At 44.3% G+C, this 16,533-nt stretch overlaps 1 protein-coding gene across 2 annotated transcripts in view; it reads right to left on the bottom strand.

Moving 5' to 3' along the window:
• Window positions 1–12,578, bottom strand: part of RANBP3 (RAN binding protein 3) — a 52,066-nt gene extending 39,488 nt beyond the window's left edge. The window contains exons 1-2 of one of the 2 annotated variants that reach the window (XM_054182004.1): window positions 12,471–12,578; window positions 2,085–2,140 (exon numbers count right to left, since the gene is read on the bottom strand). In XM_054182004.1, coding sequence (XP_054037979.1) covers window positions 2,085–2,140; window positions 12,471–12,492 — 78 coding nt within the window. In that variant the 5' untranslated portion in view covers window positions 12,493–12,578. The remainder of the gene's footprint in view (window positions 1–2,084; window positions 2,141–12,470) is intronic. The other variant, XM_054182006.1, reaches the window with a different exon arrangement.
• Between the last annotated feature and the right edge of the window lie 3,955 nt (window positions 12,579–16,533).

Raw genomic sequence — 16,533 nt, 5'->3', positions numbered from 1 at the left:
CCCAGCCCGCGCCCCCCCCCGCCCCGCAGCAGCACCACCACTCCGTATTTCCATTAGTTCCTGACTCACTTCTAACGCCTCTGCCTCTGGGGTCACCCACAGGCCTCACCACACAGGGTCCCTCCATCCCACCGCCCGGTAGCTTTCCAGCTGGGCCTTGGCAGAGCTACCTGCACACAGCCACCCGCAGCGCCACAGTCCTCAGCAGCCACGGAGGCAGCTGGGAAGACTAAATCCCAGATCCCTCTCCCTTGAACTCTGGATCCTCTCTGCCAGACCAAAGAATCATTAAGCATTTTTATGAATATTTTCTTGATGTGTACCAGAGTGCAACAGATCTGCCCCACAGCCCAACCCAGGAGCCTGCCCAGCCTGATGCTGTGTGCCGGCCGCTGGAGGATGCACCGTCTGCAGAAGCAGAGGTTACAACACGAAGGAATCCGAGAGCACGAGACCTGCCAGCTTAGCACCAAAGGACCAGGCCAGCAGAGAAAGGACACGGGACCACATTGCTCTGCTTGGGTTGCACCTTGCTGTGATCACTGCTTCCAGACTAACTGTGGAAGAACCGCCAGGTTAAAGGACACACGGGGAGAAACCTCACCATGGTGCAACTCAGAAGGGACTTCAGGAACAGTCTAATCAACAGCAGGGATTGAGACCTGCTTCCTAGAAGGAAACAATGCGATCCAAACTGACAGTGCAAACACTAACGCTCCCTGTGTTCCAAGAAACATGTAAATTGTCACTGGAAAAAAAAAAATGTAACTGGAAGGAACACCTTGCAAGTATTTACTTTGAGGTATATTTAATTTGATCAGCTAATATTAGAAGAACGGCAGATTTAAATCCTTTCCAAGCTGGCAAAAGATTTCAAGCTCCTGCTGAGGAATATGCCTACTAAACTCGTGAGAAAGCTTGAGTCTGATGCTTGTCCCAAACCAAAGAAAAGCAACCAACTGCAAAATGGCTCAGCTTTTCTATTCAAACATTTGAGAAGATTTTCTGATTGCACAGATAATACAACGATCCAGTGATTCAACAAAGAGTGAATCGTGTACATGAGTACAATTCTCTTGGTTCCCACCAGCTTCAGGTGAAACAAGGGTAACCTTGATTTTATTTTTTCCAAATGTTAACAGCTTTTACTATTAACCAGGCAGAATTAAATACTGCAAAATATTAAGGTTCTTATCAATTGCTTTTACTAAAAAATAAAAATATGTTTACAACATAAGAAGATGGAAGGATTATTTTTTGGGGAAAAAAAAAAGTAAGGAAAACTATGCCCTAGCATTCATCCATAACATTTTGTGTGCCACTTTCAAAGTAAAGAGAACATAAACCATACTGCACTCAGTCCACACAGCCATGGTTTTCCATTACATCTATTTCAATTTAATAGCAGTTTCTGCTAAAGGGAAGGTCCTGCTCCTTCCTTTGACTCTCATTTCTTTCTGCAGCCACAGGATGAGTTGTGTCAGCCCCTTGGTTCGCCACAAGCTCACCCAGGGAACACCTTGAGCAGATTACAGCCCAGCTCCAAGTCACCTCAACACCATAACTGCCACCGCTGACCCAACGGCAGGGGACAGGAACACGTGGCAGGGGTAGAGGAATGGGCGAGGGAACAGCATTACCATTTTCCACGGTAATCAGACACTTCACAGCTTACTAACCAAAGGCATGAGATACATCCATATGGAGGTGAAAAGCAATAATCTAGACCATGGTTTTCTTTACTTTGTCTTAACTTTGTTGTAAAAATAAGACATTTTTTAGTTTTCTCATGCAACTGTGACCATTCCTTTGCCATCTGTTCAAGATACAGCTTTGAAGATACTTTTTCTCCCAGATTTTGTCCATCTTCTGTCCAAAGAGCCACCTGTTTCATGCCAGAATCACATATCTTCCCACATTTAGCCCTCCAGTACCTCTTCGCCTTATGCCTATTAATAATGTTATAATTATGCTCTATTATCCATCTTCAACTTCAAAACAACACAGGCAAACAGTGCTCACCACAGGATGAGCCAGTGCTACAGAACAAAACAAAAAAAAGCAACATATCAACATCTCCTTACCTTCTGTGCTTTATCCTTCTGAAATACAAATACAGGTGGAGCAATGGCAGGTTTTTCTGTAAAAAGAGAAATTGTTGGGTTTTTTTCCACATTCACTATTGATTAATATGAAAGTGTTACGTTCTATGATGCTTTTACTGACAATGAATCCCTAAACCACTTAAATCTCAGTTACGCAAATCATTTCCACTGGTTCCTGCTAACATATAAGAACCTGATCCTCAAAAGGAAAAAGCATTTTAAGAAACAATACAACTGATGCCTGAAAGCTATTTATCTTTTCCCTCCAGATCTCTCTATTTCAAACAAGTACTTTCATCGTACTTGGGTACATCAGCAGGAAAAGGCCCTTTGCCGCAGTAGTTTACTTTTTGAACACGTTAAGTCTTGCACCCAAAGGTTTTTCCTTCCCCATAGTAACGCATTAATGCAAAGGGCGTCTTGCTGTACGCACCCACATACACCTTCTCAAAGGTCGCCTAACTCTGACACTTGATTATACTTGTACTTCATTATCATTGACACCTTTAGAAATGTCCTAAATCTCCAACATTTGCAGGTCTGCAATTTAAACCAAATATTCTATGCATATTTTTATAGACTCACCAGTCTTTTCTGCATAATTTAAGAGCACGTCTGCTTTCTACTTGAAGTTCCAATTCAAATATTAATGGGACACTATTTTCTAAATAAGCACATCAACATTTAGTCTTCAAGAACAGAATGAATTTCTAGAACGCGTGTATTTTTTCCATTGTCCTTAAAGACCTCAAAACTACCTCAAATGTCCATAATGACCAAAAAAAAAAAGGGGGGGTTAGGGGATAAACCAGAAATTAATTTTTCTGAGAGTTTAACAAACTGATACACCTTGTGTATGAGTTGTATTTGAAATGAAATGATAGGTACGTGATGCAGTCAGCAACCCTCCTATATGTTTGGGGGGCTAAAAACAAGTACAGCATACAAAGTCTGTTTTCAGAGTGAGAAACCAGAGTATTCAGGGAGAGCTGTATTTTGGCTAATTTCTTCGCAAAAGTTGCATCTTTGTAATTACTCGTTCTTACAAACAAGACTAGACATCTAAGAAAATTTAAGTTTTTAAAACTTTTAGGCTACCATAAAAAAGAAATATGAAGTCATCAAGAAGAATTACCTTGTGCCTAAAAAAAAAAAAAAAAAGAAAACATCACGAAATCCTCCATAAATCCGTTGCAGCAAAGCACTTGTGTCAGCATATAAGGAAAAGGGGATAAGACCATTCATTTGGCAACTGCCGGCTATTAGATCAGTTTAGCTGAAAACGCGAAACTTTACCAGACAAATGTAAAAATTATGACTGTTATTCCAAGAACTCTGTGCATTTATTTGTGATTCCTTATGCATTTTGTATTTCCACTCTTCTGTGGGTCTAACTCAGAGGGATAACCCAGCAAAAACACTGCAAGACCTATTTTGCAAGACTGGTGTAACTTGTTCTACAAAAGGTAAAGTTAATTGTGAAATAAAGCTCCTTACTGCAGCATTTTGCCTGCTCTTTTTTCCCCCCCTTCTTTTCCAAGTTCTTCTATCCATCAAATACTGATGAATCTTAAAAATGCTTCTTAACAAGAGCAATGCAGCCAATCTATTTCAAAAATGAAAAACAATCTACTAACTAAGGTCATCAACAAAGACTGAGCTGCTACACCTGTCCCAAAGAAGAGTGTGTTGAGACACGCCAGGGATCCCTTTGGATTCCCTTGGCCCCAGTGAGAGTCCCCTGTGGGACGCTCCATCACGTAAGCTCCAAACTTACAACCCTTTACCTCAAAGCGATGTTCATTACTTCATGCCACATGCGGTATACTTTAGTATTCATTAACGCTGTAATTACAGGGACAAGTAGAATGCATTCTACCAGTCTACTTTTATCCGAGACTGCCAAACCAGTCAATAAAACGCTGTATTAGTGTTCTTCCCTTTCGAGGATCTGCCCAAAAGCAGGACTTGATTGTGTAACACACAACGTACAGGAGACTCCTGTACCAAATTCCACAAATACCAAAGAGCACCAAACAGAACAGAACTACTTGTCTATTTAGTGCCTAATAAAGGATTGAAATACTGAGAGAGAAGAAAGCAAACAATAAAAAAAAACAGATCCAATGACAACGCACGGTACAGAAGAAACACAGGATGGCTGGCAAAAGTCCAGAATGGAGAACCAAAGAAGTTGATGCAAAGGAACAGGACAGAATAGGAGACGGAGCGTGATGACAGAAAATTGGGTACTCACAAAAAAAGAACAGGGATGCCAGGAACAGCAGAAAGCTCACACAAAAAAAAAAAAAAGATAAAAGATTGGATGGAAGAACCAAAGGAGAAAATGGAGTAAAAAAAAATAATCAAATATTAGAGATTGCGTCCAGCTACAGCTAATGAGACTGGGAAAAGCAGCTAGTTAAACAAACTATGTCCGGTCCTGTTGGTTAAGGTGGAAAAGGTAACCCTCTTGTGCAACACACAGGAGTTTCTCTCCACGGAAGGAACCCTGTGCTCCAGCACTCAGGATCCAGGAGTCTCACTCCTGCTGGCTGTGAGACGAACTATCACCTGGCAGGAACGATGACGAGACAGAGGGACTCACAGCCACCAGCCATCCAGTGCTCAGCCAGGCACGTTCTTTACCAGGGAACACTTGCTCACCATGGCTTTTCTAAAGGCTGCAACAACACCACAATGCTGGAAATGTTTCCCTAATTCTAGCCCACGGCAAGAAGGGATCACTGGATTGTCTAATGAGACCACCTTCACTAAACACTGCATATTTTTCTGAGCCTTATTGTTTTGGGGAAACATTTTCATCAAAGGCATCAATTATTGAAGACATTTAAAGCAAAGTATTATTGCTCTCGATCATCCATTACCTCACTTGGTAAAAAATTCCTGTGCCAAACTTCCCGTTCAAATGCCTGGCTTCAGCTTTCAGTTCTGATTCCTAGATATGTTTTTTGAATTCATTTATGTACTAGAGCTCTCTAGCATTTAATGATTTTCCTACAAAAGCACTTACACAAACCACGTTTTCCTATTAACTGAAGAACCACAACAACAGGTTTTATTTTTGTAGAACAGAAATGCATATGTTAAGCAGTTGTTGAAGTTTTTTTCCCACATGGTGAGCAGCTTATTAAGTGCTGCTTCAAAATGAGAATTTCAGTGTTTCTACTAGACAACATCAGAGGAGGACAATCATGTTTGCACCTGGTGAGCATGCTTCCATTCCACCAAGGATAACCTACAGTAAAATGGATCCGTCAGGTCCACAGAACTGCCACCAAGGTAAAGGGAAAATAAAGCTGGATAAAGGATGAGGGAAAAAAAAAAACAACCACCCCAAGTTTCAAACTTCAGGTAAAATACATGTAAAATAACATGAGATCTTCTCCATCTGAAATGCCAAGAGACACAGCACACAGTTCTTAAGTAGTGTGGAACAAACTTGAGTTTTCTCCAGACAAGCAGACAGAAACAACATCGATTTTCTAACCGAGTCACCCTCAGTAAAGGTGTTCTAAGAAAGCCCAAGCATGTAACAAGGAAAGCAGACGTTCAGTAATTACTGCCACAGAGACAGTAAGTCCCCAGTCCGAAGATCTGGAACCTGAACAAACCACTTAGTTTCTTCTGAATGGTGGTAGGCTGTGAAACCAGTCTGAAAAGTGACTGAATCCACAGAACTCCTTCCTGCAGCGTATTTGCAAGTTTCAGACATTTCAACTTGCATGAATGAGGACAAAAACCTCAAAAGTTGGCTGTCGCAAGCTAAATTCCTTTAATTTATTTCACTGTCGATTCATTAACTTTCAATATATGCACTATGTGCTATTAAACCTACTCAGCTTGGTTCACATGCCCTGGAAACCAGAACACAGAAGCAGAAAACTCTCAGTGGCCCAGGCAGAGGTGTCTTCTTCGAGTTATATTTACGATTTAATGTGAGATTTTTTTAAACTCGGATACATGACTATTTGTAGCTATACCAAACTCTGCGATGTAAACAATGTTTCCTGGAACTGGACAAAATATTGCCTTGTTCTGCCTCTCCACCCCTTCACACCAATGCAGCCACAGCAGTTGGTGGCACCTCTAGTGGCCACAGAAGTTATTTTTGCAATACAAAGTTTTAAACCTTCACTGCAGCATGAAACATTCCATTAGTGAAAAATCCAATGGGTATTTTAAGTGTATAGATGTAAAAAATATGCCCCTTTTGAATCTTTCTTTGAAGGCCACGTAAGTGAAAAGAAAAGACAAGGTAAAATGGCAAAAAATGGGGGGGAACCCCTGGTACGGTGCAAAGGTACATTTCTCTGTAGAGTTACCAGGCTCACAGAGTAAATCCCATGGTGAAGCAGTGATAACGGCCAAGAAAGACATTTTTGTCCTTTGCCACCAAGACCATTCTGTCTCTACCATATCCTGTACCATATCTACAGGATAATTCAGGTCAGAAGGGACCACAGGAGGTCTCTGGTCCAACCCCCTGCTCCAAGTAAGGCCGGCTATGAAGTCAGACCAGATCAATCAGGTTATCCAGTCTGGTCTTAACTCACAAGGATGGAGGCTGAGCAGCCTCCCAGGGTAACCTCTTCTACTGCTTTTTATGGTTAAAAAAAAAAAAGACACCACCAACTTTTCTCTATACCCAGTCTGAATATCTCATTCCACCTCTCACCTTTTGTCTTTGGTCCTTCCAACATACACAAGTGTGATGAACCTCTGTCTTTTGAATAGTCTCCTCATAGACCTTGGAAAGTTCCAAATGTGCCTCTGAAGCCTTCACTTCTCCGGGCTAAACAAGCCCAGTTCCTTCAGCCTTTCCTCACAGGTCCCCCACCACCTTGGCAACTACAATTAATCTTTAGATTTTAGAAGGAGCCCAGGACCCACGTCATGAAACAATTCTCAAGTCCTCACCAGACCTACTGTAGCCAGGTTACTACGAGGTGAATTTATTTTTAAAGCTGAGAACTACACTGTTTCAAACCTTTTTTAAAAATTTACTCCAAATTACATTTTAAAGCGCAATAGTGCCTGACGACATGGAAACCTATGTGAGAGGCAGAAAAAAAAAAAAAAACACTGAGAAACTTCCAGGCAAGCAAGCCCTTGCTTAGATCTGAAGAAGCAATCTTCAACACTAAAACCATGCAAGTTGGGAGTAACTGAACTGCTCTGACTTTAACTCATTATAATAAATAAAATAATTCTCATCACCTGAGAGAAAAGAGCAGATCATACCTATGAACAATGAAAGAGTGTTAAAAAGCGTGAGCAAAAGACTGTTAAAAAGGAGAACAGCAATTAAATTGTTAATTCACCAAAAACATTCAGAGTGGTAATTTACTGCCTGTGAAAGGCTTACCTGAGGGTCAAGAAAAAATTAAGTTCAAAGTTAAGTTTAATTATGCTTATTTGAACAGCTCAGGCCACAAAAGTGTTGATTTTTTTTCCACCTTGACACTATTTAAGTTATAAAGAGCAGACTAATCATGCTAAAAATAAACGTAGAAAAGATATGGACAATTTGCAGCATTATAAAATTCTACGGGTGTGGATAGCAAAACAAGACTCTCCTCACTTCCAGCAGCTGCGAACAGAACGCAAGCAATGAGCAAGCTACCACACCAACAGCTGATGGCCAAAAGATCCCCCACAAGCAAAGTCCAGTCATACGTCATGTCAGAAAGTACAAGAAACACGACTGGATCACTTCTAGCCAGACTTCACACGTGATGTCACAGTGAATATAACTGACATCGGGGGAAAAAAAAAAAGGTACTTCTGACTCATTTCCAAAACTTTGATAAGTTGCTTTTTACAATGTAAAACATCTGTTCTCGTTCATCTTCAACCCTTTATTTTTTTTTTGTCTCCTACAGCATGAGTAAGCAGGCTACTTCCAGGCAGTACCTCCACAGCTGGCATGGGAAGGTAGAATGCTTTTCCTATTTAAGATTACATAAAAATACCATACACTTATTTAAAGCACAAACCTTTTGTGTTTGCAGAGTACATGTTATTTCATTTCCCAAGGCCTCATGGCATTAATAGAAATAGGTTACCCTCTGTGTTAGGTAATTTTACTGTTTCAGCTCAGGTACTTCATATAAAGCAAACGTTTCAAGTCAGAAATGGAAAAAAACTAGCTTATTTTCACACGACGGGAAGAAGAAAACCATGAGGCAACCCAACTACTTTGCGATGTAGATTAAATATCTATAAAGAACTCAAAAAGTGTTAACAAAAATTAATAAAGCATTTAGATAGTTCTGTCTGGTAAATGAAATAGTACTTTATGGTATTTGGGGGTGAATTATTAGGATATCTGAAAAAAAAAAATACCAAACAAAAAAAAAAAGCCCAACCCAAATCCCTCAGCCTAACTTTGCATCCACTAATTTATCTGAGGCAAATCACCAGGGCAAAAAAAAAAATAATCTTCTTTATAGGGTCTACAAATGTCAGGGACAGTGGCACATGCCAGCTTTTCCCCTCAAAGTAACAACAGACCTTCCTCTCTCTGAAAGCTACCATAAGGTAAGCAGAATTACACAGTCAGGGCAAAAACAAACCCCAGAAACGGCACAGAAGCAATGTCAGCATCATACAAGTCTGGCAAAGGAAGGATATTTTTACCCTGAAAGGAACTGCTTCAATTCTCTCCTCTTCTGTACATTTAAGGCAGTAAACTTGTTACGATCACGAAGCGTACACTTAGCAGATTCAGAAAGTAAAACTCATCGTGTTTGGTGTCTAAGGAGAGAGTTTGCCAACACAGGTAGTGCAGGCACCTGCTGAAAGGGAAATGTGAAGAAAGCCATCACGTTTTAGCCCTGAGAAAAACCTGTACCTTTTCAGTGACTGAAATATGATAAAGAAATTCATTCTCAACACAAGGAGATCCCGTCATCCAAAGAGCAGCTTCAGCAGCAAGTTATACACAAACTAATTACTAGTTGTGCATTAACAGCAAGTTAAGGAGAAAAGCATTCAGGTTATCGTGAATATATATGCCTGACAGGAAGTTGTCTAGTGCTCCGTGATACTTCACTGCCACACGTGTGAAGTTTTAAGATGTGATCCAGCTAAAACACCAACAAAGGACACCATACCAAAGACTTCACAGACAATTTCTAACACCATTCGGTAACTACTTAATACAATACTAACAATAACAATTGTGCCTATCTTCCCAAACTCCTGGTTTTCAATGATCAAATGCCAGTCTTCTCACAATGCCAGTCCCCAAAGCCTTTATGACAACGGCACTAAATCTTTGTGACAAAGCCGATCAAACTTCACACAGCCAGGAAGAAGTTATCTCTCCTCCTCTTTATTAGCTCCACGCTTACCAGCTCATCTCCTCTCACGATGAGGGGCAATGCCAAGACCAGGACCTGTTCCCAGGGAACTTCACAGTACAAACTTCTTTGGAAAGCGGCACTTGGACCACCTCATCCTTCACCCCCCTTCTCTGCAGTGAGGACCCCCTGAATCCAACAGCCGCCTTCTACCGAGATACTGCTTGCCATCAAACCACACAGAGGCAGGGGTACAGTTTTACCAACTCACTAAAGAAAAAAACAAGTGAATGGAAAAATTCAAGGAATGATCAGAATGAAGAAAGTGAAGTAGTTATGAGAATATTAGAGGGAACACTTGTAACTTTGAAGAAATGCATCGCAGAAAGATCATCCGTTAAAATAGTTTGAAGGTTTTAAGGACATTAATAGAATGGCTACTTGGAGGCAATATTGACATCTCAGTGGTGATTTAAGACAGACAATAGACTGAGACATCAGAATCTAGAAGGTAAAGATAACTAACACACTGTTGGAAAAAAACCTCAATGAATTAATTGAAACAAAGGGGTGTGGTAAAAGCGACAGGTTAAAAGAGCTCTGTATGAGTAAGATGAAAGGACACAGACAGAACAGAACAGCACTTTTCAAGGCTGGGAGGTTTGCTGCAGCAATCAAACGAGTAAGAGTCTAAGAGAGTTTCACTTGCATGAAAAGACAAGAAAAGCTATTGTTCAAACACGCTAAGCAAAAACAATCTGCCAGAATGACTAAAACTTCTTTCTAGGTATTTGCGTCTACTATGTGCCAAAGAATAATTAGCTTTACACCTCACAATAAAGTATGATTGAGACAGCACTGTTGTACAGATCAATCAAGACTAAGGAATATTAAGACTTTTGTTTTAACCGTGGTTCATTGGTGAACATGAACATTTAGGTATCACATACTTCACACAAGAGAAGATCAATATGAAGCAGAAGACGAAAGAATTATCACTACCAAAATAGTGACTTCTTATATTTGAATGAAAATAACCAGGCACCTGGAAAGAAAACATTCACCAACAGTACTGGAAAAATCAGACTGATGTGTTTAAGAATGAGGAGAAAAGAAAGTCACCTGAGAACATCATTGCCATGTCAGAGACAGCAAACAAGTAGAAAGACTGCGGAATCCACTGACTTTCGGCAGGATGCCAATCCCAGAAAGTACGTGTATTTGCACTGGTGTACAGACACCTCAAAAATGGAACCAGAGGAAAGAAAACTAACACCAGACAACGCAGCCAATGATATCAGAATGAGCAGAAGAGACAATAGTTCAAAAGCCAGCTCATCTCACTTAATCTTACAAAAGATTATATCGCATTCTTATTGCAAGAAGAAACAGAACAGCACAGGATGAAGATGACAACTCCGGAAGGAGATGCAGGCACAGCTGAAGAGATTAGAAGGTGAGAGAAGTCACTGGAGTCAGGAAAGGGTGTGAAGAGAAAAAGGAAGAACAGACGAAAAAGTAAGGATGGCACCATACCTTCCCCCCGCCCCCCCCCCCAGACAGCCTACACAGTTCTGCAGAAATACAGGGGTAGGCATAGAAACCCGTGACGAATCAGCATCAAAAGACAGACTAAACATTGGTAACTTGGAATTCTCCATTGAGCTTAATGTTTCCCGCTAGAATGGCTAGGTAAAGTGAGGGGTTTGCACAACTTAAGAAAGCCATTCCTAAACTTTCAGTTGTAAAAGAACACACTAAATCATCAAAATTTATTATAAGGTCATTATAATGACAGTAGGTAAATACTGTCATTAAGTTTCTCACAAACAGTCATTACACATTTGACTATTTACTACCATTCTTGAGACCACTTATCATGCCTCTTTGGGCACTGACAGCTCATCTTGAGTTTGGAAGGCAGCAGCCCGAGACATGTTGCATCACAGGATTTGTCAAATAACTTAAGTGTAATTATGTGGTTAGTTGCTTGTAGACTTCACCTTCAAAAGCTACACCTACAATAGATATTTGCTTCCTGTTGTTCAACATTAATGTCCAAACTATAATTGCCACTGGTACAGAGTTCAAATATAAGAAACAATCTGGAAAGAAGGGGCCTCACACACTTCCATTCGCCTCCTTCCAGGCATTTCCCCCCCCCCTTTCATTAGCAGGGAAGAATGATGAGAAACAACAGAGACAGCTGGTACAAACTTGCTTTTGCAGAGACTTTGAGGAAAGTTAATCATTCTCAAAGGCAAACTGTTGATGTCCACTGTCACTTAAGCAACATTCTACACACCTTGGAGCAGAACACTCAAGTCCTACTATAATGCATCCCATGTTTTCCTAATCCTCTTCAGAAAGAAATGAAGCCACTATTTCTTTACTTCAGAGGTTTTCAGCTTCAAAAACAATATATATATTACCATACCTCACCTAGTTTTATATAACGGCCTGTTATTCTCTTAGCTTGAGGAAGGATTAACACGAGTGGGAATTAAGGGAAGATTCACCAGTCGTGAAGTGGCGGACAATGACCGCAAAAAGCATCAGGAGACGGAAGGACACAAAGGGCTCGGGACTCCCCACGGGGCGGCGCGGCCCGTTCGGCGGGGCGGGCCTTCGGCCGGCTCTCTGCGCGCAGGGAGCGCGGCAGCACCGACCCGCCGCCGGCCGCCGCCCCGGGAGCCGCCGCGCCGCCCGCCCGCTGCCAGCCAGGCGGGAGACACCTGCCGGCGTGGTCCCACCGCCGCCAACCCCGGCCACCACCACGATGCCGGCCCCGCCGGGCACAGAGGGGCCGGCGGGGAGTTCGGCGGCCCGGACGGGCGCTCCCTTTGTCCGGCCGCTCGCCCCAGAGGGGCCGGGACAGGGCCGCGGGGAGGGGGCGCTTCCGAGGGCGGGCCCGCGCCCGGGCACGCCTCTGAGAGCGGATCGCGGGGCCCGGCTCAGGCCGGAGCCGCGGCGGCGCGGGGCCAAGCCGGCGGCGGCCCGTGGCCGGCACCGCTGCGCACCGCCAGCGCCCGCCTACCTTCGTTCGCTAGGTCCGCCATTTTACTTCCTCAATCACGCCCACAATGCATCGCGCCGCCGGACGGACCCCACTTACCGCGCGCCCCGCCGGGCGGCGCATGCGCCAATGGACGGCCGCCCCATGGCGGCTCCGCGCGTGCGCGGCTGGCTCGGCGGGGCCGCGGGCGGGGCGGGGCCCGGCCCGGTCGGTGTCCTGAGGCCACCTCGGGCGCGGCGGGCGGGCCCCGTGCGTTCCTCTCCGCCGGGCGGCCCTCGGGCCCCGCCTCCGGCTCAGCGGGGCGGCCCGCCCGAGCTCTGGGCCTCCGCCCGAGCGGGCGTCGCGGCTGCGCTCCCCGGCGGTGACAGGTTATGGGGATCCCCTCCAAACCCCATCGCTCTCTGCGGCCCCCAGCACCTGCGGTCGTCGGACTGGGCCCCTGCAGACCCGGCTGCCCACCATCCTGCAGAGCCCTGGCATCTCCTCTGCCCCCGTGGCCTCCCATGGCTGCCGGACCCAGAAGTTCACTCCAGCGTTAAACAGATCCTTGATGCCCATTTAGTGCGTCCGTTAGTGCCTCACTGTTACAGCCTTGTGGGATTCACTGGACAGTGATTCTCCATTCAGCTAATCAGTGTATAAACCTTGACCATAGCTGTTTCTCCCGACCAAAGAATTCAAACCCTCTCTGTGGAAGGCTGCTGCTCCATCCCAAAGATGACTGTTTGCCGTTTGCTCTGAGCTCTAACTCTACCGTCTCCAGAACGTCACACACTGCTCAAAACATAGGTGCGCCAAGACTTTATGTGGCCACAAAGTGATACTGTGTAGTATACACAGTACAGAGACAGTATAGTACACAACCGCGCTCCTGTGTGCTCGTCCTCTTGATGGTGCCCCATATTTTGTTGGCTGCTTTGGTCAGTGAACCTCAGCTCATTGACCACGTTGGCTAGGTCTCTACTCATTAGTAAGGGAGCCAACGGCAGCTATCTCAGAGGCAGACACCGAGAGAGAGACAACTTTAATCGTACCCCTAATCATAGAACGGTTTGGGTTGGAAGGGACCTTAAAGGCCACCCAGTGCCACCCCCGGCCCTGGGCAGGGACACCTCCCACCAGCCCAGGTTGCCCCAAGCCCCGTTCAACCTGGCCTTGAACCCCTCCAGGGATGGGGCAGCCACAGCTTCTCTGGGCAACCTGGGCCAGGGGCTCACCACCCGCACAGGAAAGAATGCCTTCCTGATATCTCATCTCAATCTCCCCTCTTCCAATTTGAAGCCAGTTTGCGTCAAGTTGGTGGCATGGTGCAAGAACTGCATGCACAGCGCCTGACGGGTTGAATACTTCCCTCATAAGCTATCACTCGAGGGCAGAGCAGAACCTCAGGGCCGGGTTCCTTATCCCTTTTGCAAGTACCACGCTTCCAAACCATCTGTTTTAGCTGCGAGGAGACTTTTCCATCAGGAATACAACAGCAGGACTGACAAAAGTTGCTATGAATAAATAAATGGCACTAATTTAGAAAAAATACAGGATACCTACATTTAAATCAATGTCTGTTGTCAGCATTTGGTGGAACTTTTCTGTAGATCAAACAATACTATTTGGAGTTGTCTGATTACTAGCTCAAACTGCATTATCTGTTGAACGAGGACAAGAAATACAGGCAGTTTCTAAAAGGTACTGGACAGGCCATCTAGTTCAGCTGGACGTCCTCCTGGATCTGGTATTCCCAACCAAGGAAGGACTGTTTGGGAATGTGATGATCAGTGGGAGTGTTGGCTGTAGCAACCGTATGAAATTGTGGCATTCAAGGTCCTGAGGGGAGTGAGAAAGGCAAATGGCCTTTCAAGGGCCAAGAGGATTGACTTTGGGTAATCCAGGAATAGGTGAGGTGAGATTCTGTGGCACGCAGCTCTGAAAGACAAAGGAGCTCAAGAGAGCTGGCAGCTCGTTAAGGGCATCTTCCTCCAAGCACAAGAACACTCTTCCCAGCAATCTGGGAAATAAGTAGATGTGTCAGGAGGCAAACTCAGTTAAACACAGAACTCGTGAATGAACAGAAGAATATGTATACAGGAGACAGAAGGAAGGACAGACTACTAAAGAGGAGTAGATAAATACTTCTTCATCACACAGGATTGGTGTTAGGAAAGCCAAGGCTCAACTAGAGTTGAAACTGGCAAAGCACATCAAATGCTGTCTTTGTTTCACTCTCCACCAAGGAGATTTCCCAGGTCTCTGTGCTTAGAGACAGGGCTCAGACAGAGACAGGACCAAGTCAAGAATCTCTTGAGAACTCTCAGACCAGAGAAGTCCACAGGACCCAGTGGCTGCGTCGGAGGGGAAAGTGGGCTGATGTCACTGAACAGACACACGCCATCATCTTTAAAGGGTCACGTAGATCGGGAAAGGCCAAGTCCACACTCAAGGGGACACGTTAAGCACTATTTGACGTGCCACGTGGTCCTGAGCAAACCATCTCTGGCGCCTCTGAGGGCAGGGCTCTGCCCATGGGATCCAGAGATAGCTGGAAGACACATAGCAAGGCTTCAGAAATGTTCGGGTTAGGCCTGAGCAAGAACCTCACCCTTCTGGAGGGATGGGTAAGAGATTTGGAAAACTATTGTTTGTCTAGAAAAAATCCCAGATCTTCAAGGCTGTTGAACCCATTGATTTCCGTGGGGATTAAGCACCTAAATTCTGGAGAGAATCCGAGACACAAAATAAAAGGGACACAGCAGAGAAAATCATTCAAGGAAATTAATAGTAATTAATATTAATTAATTATTCTGTGTTTGGTGCAGAGTCTGAATGCAAAGTATTTGAATGCAAAGCCTGATGCCTAGTGCCTGGAAGGAGGCACTTCCAGGAGTGCTGGTCAAGTTGGTCAAGTTGGTCAACAAGGGAGGCTGGTCAGTTGACTATTCAGTGAGCACCATGGCATCTGCTCCCTGAAGAGGAAAAAGCTTTGGAAGAACTGGGCTATCATTGCTGTCTGTCAAGCATCCTACTCACAAGGCACCTGGGAAAAGCTGAGCAATCTTAATGCCCTCTTCATATAAAATTTTGAGCAGCGGTCTTGTACACAGGAACGGGATTTTCATCCTGATGGGTAGAGCTGCAGCTGCACGGAGAGACTAAATACAACTTCAGAGGCTAAATGCAACTTTTGACAACTAACAGCAGCCAAGAAAATACCCATCAGGCACCTAAGAGAACAGGAGGGCTGAGGTCTCAGCTCACCTACCCAGCCCTGGAATCTGGGAGTGGGCAGAGGAGAAAGCAAGGAGAAAGCAGCTGGCAGACAGGCCTGTAGGTCAGGTCTTTGAATACCTGCTGTCAGAGCGAGCCGGCAGAAACACCAACACCGCTAGACCAGAATTAGCCCCGGGCAGAAACTCGGGTCACTAGGCTTCAGCACTTTTTATTTGGTCCCAGCTGACTTAAAGCTGATTTTGTCATCTCCTCTGATCATGGCCTTAGACTTTGAACAGCTTTGTAAGATTTTTGAATTCCGTGCGTGTCCGCTGGCAGCTTACAGGGCTAGACCCTAGTGCTGGCAGCTGTGTGGTGTCCAAACGGCAGCCTGAGTCCACGTATGGCTCTAGACCTGGTCTGTGCCTCTGCCCTGAGGAATTGGATCCCACTTGGTGCAGACGTTTTGCAGGGAATTCAGCTGGAGACATTAGCGTTCTCTAATTGCACAAGAACCATAATTTTCAGGGATGTACAACGTGGCTGTGTTAGCTCCAGTTTTTATGGAATTAAGTTCCAATCCCAAAGCAGACGTCCTACAAACTGAGCTGAACACTAGTACTGAAAAGGTATGAGAGTAATTACCAATTATGGGAGTATCTAAAAAACAATAATTACATTTTGAATTTAAGCCCTTATTCTGATACAGATATCCATTACGGAAAATTTCACTTCAGAGCATTAAAGCCTGTTAAACGTATAAGAAACTGTGAACATGCTTTTTATCATGGAAATGTCGGGCAACTTTAATTATAGGAATTACTGTACTGTGCTTCTCTAATGACTAGGTGGTAGTAGCAGAGTGAGTGGTGTGACCTAGTTA

The sequence above is a fragment of the Rissa tridactyla genome, chromosome 22 (assembly GCF_028500815.1).
Source record: "Rissa tridactyla isolate bRisTri1 chromosome 22, bRisTri1.patW.cur.20221130, whole genome shotgun sequence".
Lineage (NCBI taxonomy): Eukaryota > Metazoa > Chordata > Aves > Charadriiformes > Laridae > Rissa > Rissa tridactyla.
The sequence above is the reverse complement of the archived record's forward strand: the minus strand, read 5'-3'. Positions and strand labels throughout refer to the sequence as shown.